General features: G+C 41.1%; 1 protein-coding gene across 1 annotated transcript in view; it reads left to right on the plus strand.

The window, feature by feature from the left end:
• Positions 1–6687, plus strand: part of LOC308113714 (scavenger receptor cysteine-rich type 1 protein M130) — a 32384-nt gene extending 25697 nt beyond the window's left edge. Inside the window, exon 19 of the mRNA XM_080470158.1 lies at positions 4544–6687. Within this exon, the coding sequence (XP_080326284.1) occupies positions 4544–4725 (182 nt within the window). The 3' untranslated portion in view covers positions 4726–6687. The remainder of the gene's footprint in view (positions 1–4543) is intronic.
• Positions 6688–7258: the final 571 nt, after the last annotated feature.

A 7258-nucleotide genomic window follows, 5' to 3' on the forward strand; every position in this document is an offset into this window, starting at 1 on the left:
TTATACAATTAATGTAATACAAAGTGCTTGACATGATTTAAAAACAGTGCAAAGATACAATAGATATTTAAGAAACAAGTGAACGTACACGCACACACGCAGAGACACACACACACACACACACACACACACACACACACACACACACACACACACGCAGACATGCCTAGTGATATGGAGACATGGCAGGGCACTGAAGACTAAGGTGAGGAAAGGGCCACAATTGGGGGCCGTCCACACTGGGAGTGGCACAGCCTCTAACCACAGGGGCCACTGCCACACAGGTCCCCCCAGCCCGAGCAGACCGGCGAATCCCACAACATTCGTAGGGGACCAACCAGGTGCCTGGGACGGGGGAACCCGCGGGACCACCCCACCAGTGGGGAACGTGGCCACCACCAGTGTAGCGACCCCTGAGAGGAATCACTGGAGATAAAAGATTCAGTTAAAAACCTAATAAAAGTAGATAAATGACTACTAGATAAAGTAGATAAAAGTAGATAAATAAATAATACACATATCTGTATATATACATATACACATATATAAACATCAGGTGAAAAGCCTGATTAAAAAGGTGCGTTTGTAACCTTTTTTTAAAAACCTCAACGGTCTCTGCAGCCCTGAGGCTCCCCGGCAGGCTGTTCCACAAACGGCGGCCATAAGAGTTGAATACAGCTTCCCCGTGGGTCTTGGTCCTGGTTTTAGGCACAATAAAAATTTGCGTCTATAAGTTTTTGTATGAATTGTACTTTTGACAGTAGTTCTGTTTTATAGAGGGAGACCCTCCCCCTATAAAAAGGCCCGACACTGCGCTGCCAGTTATTCAGATACCTCTTCTCGCTACCAGCAGAACTTCCTAACTTTCTCCCTCGAGCAAACTGTCTCTCCGGGTCGTAGCTTAACTGTCCGCAGACATGAGCGAAAGACTTGGTCGCCGGGCGCTTTGTTCAGTTGTTTGACTTGTACTGCACAGACTAGCTTGTCACCAAACAGTAGTCTGAGTCGCTGGCTGCTAAGAGTAGCAGTATTTTCGGCCGCTAGCCAAACCCAGTGGCAACACTCCGCAGTAGTAGTAGTAGTAGTAGTAATACTCCCAAACGTTAGCCTCACCTAGCTAACACATTTCAGAGTAGTCCCGCGGCTGCACAATCCAACTGGATATCTAGGGTTGCCACCTTTCAGAAAAAAAAATAAGGGACGCCCCTGGGCCATGGCCCCCACGGGCCCGTGTGGGGTGCGGCACCCATAGAACTGTTGTATCTAATTTGTGTCAGTGTTTTCCATAAAGGGGTGATGAAGAAATCAATTAGTCAAAGTTAAAGCTTGAAATGCTTTATTATAAGGAACACATTCTAATGTGTTATCACTTAACACATTGAATGAAATCTATTATCTGAAACATGGTATTAACAGGAGCACCTAAAAGATGTCTGTATGGAGTGTGCAACAATGAACTTTTAAAAATAAATTAAATCAATTTAAAACATAATGCAATTTAAAATGCGTAACTGACATTCTATGAACACTTAGAGAGGAAAAAAAGAACATACACTTCTAAACATATTCACCTGCTTATTCAAATAAGAAAAAAAAAGTGCAAAACAGACTTAACCGTCTGGTTCATCAAAACCGGTCTGTGGAGTAGGCCACATTTGAACTGATTTCACTCTTTTCCTGCCTGAATCACTTATTTTTCCAAGTGTACTTCTTGTTACTCCTTGCAGAACTGAGTAACTCTTTGTCTTTTAAAGCGCTGTTGTAAAACTCTGAACAGGACTGCTCAAAGTTGAGAGTGATAAGAAGCTCACTCCTCATGAGCTCCAAGGAGCATTTGTTCCTGCATGCACTCCATTTGTTGGCCATTCTGGAAAATATTCTTTAACATTCAATTGAGGCCTTTTTTATTAATTTATTGCTGATGTTTTGCTTGTTTTAGAATTTGAACATCACCTTTTGGTGTATTTTTAAAAGTTGTGCCACAAATTGTTATTGATGGATGAGGGAAAAGTATGTGCATGTAAAAAACAAAAAACAACAACAACTACTACTACTACTACTAATAATAATAATAACAATAATAATGTTAAATAAAATTAAATAAATATGATTATTGTATAGACACATTTTTCTGGGTACCTCCTGAGAGGTTTTAGTACCCCCAGGGGTAAACGGCACTTACCCCAGCTTGGGAACCACTGAATATACAGAAATCTCTACTACAAACATTTTAACATTTTTAATCTAGGGAATATATATATATAGATGCATTTATTTATTCAATGTTAACCTATCACTATGATTAATTGATTAGTAACACTGTAATAATAATTATTATTGTCAGACTCGAAAACCTCCACATCCTAAACATTAAATGAAATCCAAGTATATTTTATTTATCAATACAACCATGATGGTCCTTACTGTATCAGCTTCAGGGGATGCTTGAGGGATGAAAAACTGTGACACTGATGCTTGGGTCTTCTCTGAACATATCGACGGTGCTGTTCTCCTGAGGCATGCTGTTTGATATCAGACAGTCCACCGTGTGACACTGAAAACTCTCGCCGGCACACCTTGCAACTGGCTTTGTAATCTCTCCCAATGACGCTATTTAGCCAATGATGCGCCTCTTCCCACTCTCTCCTGTACTTCTGCAAACGCTTTCTTTTTTGAGGAGGACGAGGTGAGGCACTGGGTGTACAAGACATCTTTAAAATTCGGTTTGTGCAGCGCAGGATCGCTGGTGTGTGTCATCGCTTTCTCTCTCTCTCTCCAACACTCCGTGACAGCGCAAGACGCTGTCAGTGTCCGCGTCCGGTGAAATTAGGGGTGGGGCAGACGCGCCGGAGGAGCAGGGGTCCTATGTATATCCCGGCACAACAATATTGCTGGCCTTGGCATTCCCTGCGTTTTATTTTGTTTACAATTCTCATATTTAGTGGTTTGTGTGTGTGTGTGCGTGCGATTGACGGCCTGATGGACATGTCTGGTTAAATTTATGCAAATACGGAACAAACAACGTTCCGTTTTAGCTCAATACGGGACGCACCATTTAATGACCAAATACGGGACGAATCCGTATTTTAAGGGACGGGTGGCAACCCTATGGATATCACGTCACTTCCACATTTGGTCCCGCTATCCTCTAGCCTCGTTAGGTTAGCAATAGCATTCAACAGCACAGCATAACGTTAGCTTCACAGCTAACAAACCCTGCAAGTGAGCATGGCTGCCGCTAATGTTGCCATGGAAACAGGTCCACTTCATTGATCGCTGCCAAGAGTATTAGCTGAGCCCAACCTTGCGGCGGGTCGCTCAGCCAATGAGTCGGAAACCCTCATGATTGAAGAGGATGAGGAAGATGACGACTCTTCACTGGCTCTGGTGGGCCGGGATGCAAAACCCCAAAACCAAGACGGCTGCTCCAGCTGGAGACCGGGAAGTTTCAGAAAGTGAAGAGAGCAAGCAAACAGCTCCTGTCAAATACTTCTTAGAATTACTGGATGAATCTGCTGCCTCTCGGCACCAGAAGCCAACAGAGAGAATGGCGCCATGCGGCACTGTGAGGGAATGGAGAACCACGGCCTCCGCACACAAAATAAATGCCAAACAAGAAAACAAAAACTTAAGGTACTTTTACCTTGAAAAAAGTCACACAAAAAAATCTGCCAATAGCACAAAATGAAAATTCACTTGATAAGATTTCTTGAAATGTGACTTGATCAAGAATATCGAGATGTTAATATTAGCACAGAGAAAACATTTTAATCTATAATTTACCAGTATTTTCAAGCTTATTGTCTTAGAATAAGCGCAAATGCTATCATCAAGATTATCTATCTTGTACAAATAACACCTCAGCTTGAAATATGAGGTGTAAAATAAACCTAGTTACTTCTAAAATATAATAATCATTTCAAGATTGTTTGACTCAACAAGATGTTTAAGATTTCTAAACAAAATTCCCTCTATCCATCCCTCTATCTATTACTTGTTAATTGAATTTAATGAGATGAGACATTTTGACTAAAAACAAGACTAATAAACTTGGTAAGATATTGAGTTTCAGCAGTACTCTGGTGGAGGCCGTGGTGGCAACGATTGAAAACCGGGAAAATTATTATTCGACAGGAATTCGTTGTGGGGGGTGAGTATGTTTTGCCAAACAAAAATTAACCCTCATTTTAATTGTAACCAAATTTCCATTTACCAATTATACATTTATTTCCAGTTTAAACATAAGGGATGTTTTATTGTATATGAATTTAGAAGAAGAAAGAAGAAACAGCACATTACTCACTGCCTGCGCAGGTTTCAATATTAATACTTTATTTGCTGTATTTTGGATCGATGCCAGTTGTCTTTATTTTTACTTTACAAAAATACTAATACTGAGCTTTGAGAACACTTTTCGAATATTCCGTGTAGATTCACTCAGTCAAAGCACCTTTTCATCCAGTCTTCTACTTTTCCGTCTCAATTCTTTGCTCCACTTGACTGAGAAAAGTTCCCAAAAGCTCCTTCTTCCTTCCTGAAACAGATGAAGTGACGTACGAGGTGGACGACTCACTGGAGGGTTACGATGACATTGGACTCACCGAGACCGAGACCGAAGCTGAAGTCCACCAAAGTCCCAAAGCTGAACATGAAGGCAACGACGAAGAACTGCCGAGAATTCAGCAGCGGGATGAAAAGTATTTGGTGTCGGGAGAAGATGGGTGAGCAAAGTCTGAGAAATATCAAAATACCAAAAAGTGCGAAAAAAAACCCTCCCAAAGAACACGATGTTGCAGAAAGAATTTACAGATTTCCTTGTTAACAATCTTCATCCAGGGATGAAGCCCAAATCCTCTGACGTAATCTGATATAATGATCCTTTAACTCTTTAGGGACCACGGTATTGTTGGGAGGGGAAATATTACTTTTTGGAATCAAGATTTCAAAAGATTGTAACTTTGAAGTGGTTAGAGATAAAAAAAAAATGCACTGTGAAGGATACAGATGTTGGTTCCACTTGTAATAAGAATCAGAATCAGAATGTTTTTTAAAATCTACCTCCCAGGTTAAATCTGGTGGGCAAGACCAGCTCATTAAGGTCCCACAAATCACTGGGATCTTTTGGCGATTTTCCACGAGCTCCTACTCAGCCTTACTCGACTTGACTCTACTCGACTCAGCCTCGGTCGCCAGAGGGAGCTGGCCGAAGGAAATGATGTTGTTTTGTTCGTCAGGACCCCGCAGTGCCGAACTTTCTTCTTTTTCTTACGGAGTATGAATTGTCCTTTTACACGTAGTGGGAAAGCGTCTTTAGCGGGTAGAGTCAAGGCTGAGGATGAACCAGTGGAAAACTGCCATTTGTCTCCGACATAATAAACAGGCTCATCAGAGTGTCTCTAAACTTCCTCGTCTATAGAGTAAACTTACCTTTCACTCAACCCCTCTGACCACCCTGCTGCCCCTGTAACGCCCCCTTCTGGTCTAATGTCTCTTGCCCCAGCTCCTGTAAGCCAAATCTTGAAAATGTGCTGTTTTATGTGCACCGTCACTGTGCTCTGCTGCGAGGTGTAGACACACCAGTTTTTGCCGACTCCATACAGATGAAGACAAAAGGATTCTCTAAACTGTGATGCCACTCATCTGCTGTCTGACCCGGTGTTAGTCCAAAGGAGCTTGTGTGAAAGCCTAACTTCAGAGGGATAATATGGTATTTGTAAAAACACGTCATTCAAAAAATATTAACTACAATGTGAAGATTGATATTTCAACACAAGAATCAACCTAAAAACAGAAATCCAACGAATAAATATTTTGGTATTGATGTCCTCATCACTACTTTAAAGTCAGATTTGGATAGTACCTCGAAGTAGTGATGGCCAAATGAAGCTTCATGAACCACATTATTTATTTCCAGTGTCCACCAGATGGCGCTCTTGGTTTGAAGCTAGAGGCCAAAAGCCTGCCAATGAAGGGTGCTTTTAAACACATTTGTTGAACAAACACTGCCATCTAGTGGCTTTACAAAATATAGACAGTGGTTCATGAAGCTTCACGAAGCTTCATTTGGCCATCACTGCCTCTAAGTACTTCAGTAGTGACAAATGTTTTTGCTGTTATGTTTCTCTCACTGACTTTGCTCTCTCCCTCTCTCTCTACTCTTGCCCACGACACAGAAGGCGAGCGTTAAATTATTTTTCTATATATTTTTCTGAAAATCTTTGAATGTAAACGCAAATTCACAAACAATTTTAGGATTTAGGCCCGATCTATCTGCCACCGACTGGTAGAAATTAAGTATATGACCTATTTTATTTAGTTTATTGCATTTCTGGTACTTCAACATTTAGGCACTTAATATTGTTTATATGTCGACACCAGGTTATATAATACTCATGTTTAGAGCTTCCAGGTGTGTGTCTGCTGCATGTGTAATTTCTGAATAAGTTTGATTTTCTAAGTTTAGAGTGTAACATGACTTTTGTCGGAGAATAGAACATTCATCAGATCTTGCTGTGTTATCTGTGTTCTTTAAATTGTTTGTGTTAGTTGATCATTTGCACTCTCTTGAAGAATATAGTACATAGTCATGAGCTAAAGCGCAATAACACAGCGTGCATTTTCCTTCCGTTTCAAGCTTCATAAAGATGTGTCACATCACAACCATGCTGTTACATTAAAATGTTTCGAAAGCCACGGTTTCTTTTCATGAGTGGATGTGAGTTTATATATATTTATTAGGTCTGAAAAAGTCAGCACGTGAAAAACAGTCTTATTTTTATTTGATTAAAAAAACAAACACACATTGACACACATTCCTTTTGACCTGGTGTTCCACGTTAAGTGGTGACCCTGTTTACTGGCGACCGACTTCCTTTAGTTGTTCGTTGTTACCGCGAGCAACAGCAGATTTTAAAAATCCGACGTAGCAGGAGCTTGAATTGACCTCCTCAGCAACTCTAATGCTAATGTGAGCGCGTGCAGTTTAACAGTGATAACATGAAGCAATTATGACAAATGATGGAAGGAGTGGTGTGGTGGATCAAATAACTTCGTAATCCATCGGTTTCCATGGTGACGAATGTGCCGGTTCTTGTTGTATGCTGTTTTTAATGCCGACCCTGCCACGCTGGGAGTGAGACATTGGACTCGGCTCAGATGTTGAGTATCAAACTGTATGTTTTGTATGTGGTATATAGTTTGATACACAGCACAATAAGCCGTTTCCTCCTCAAGACGACGGGTTGGGATGAATTAGACG

This window comes from Lipophrys pholis, assembly GCF_963383615.2.
Source record: "Lipophrys pholis genome assembly, chromosome: 8".
NCBI classification, from domain to species: Eukaryota; Metazoa; Chordata; class Actinopteri; order Blenniiformes; family Blenniidae; genus Lipophrys; species Lipophrys pholis.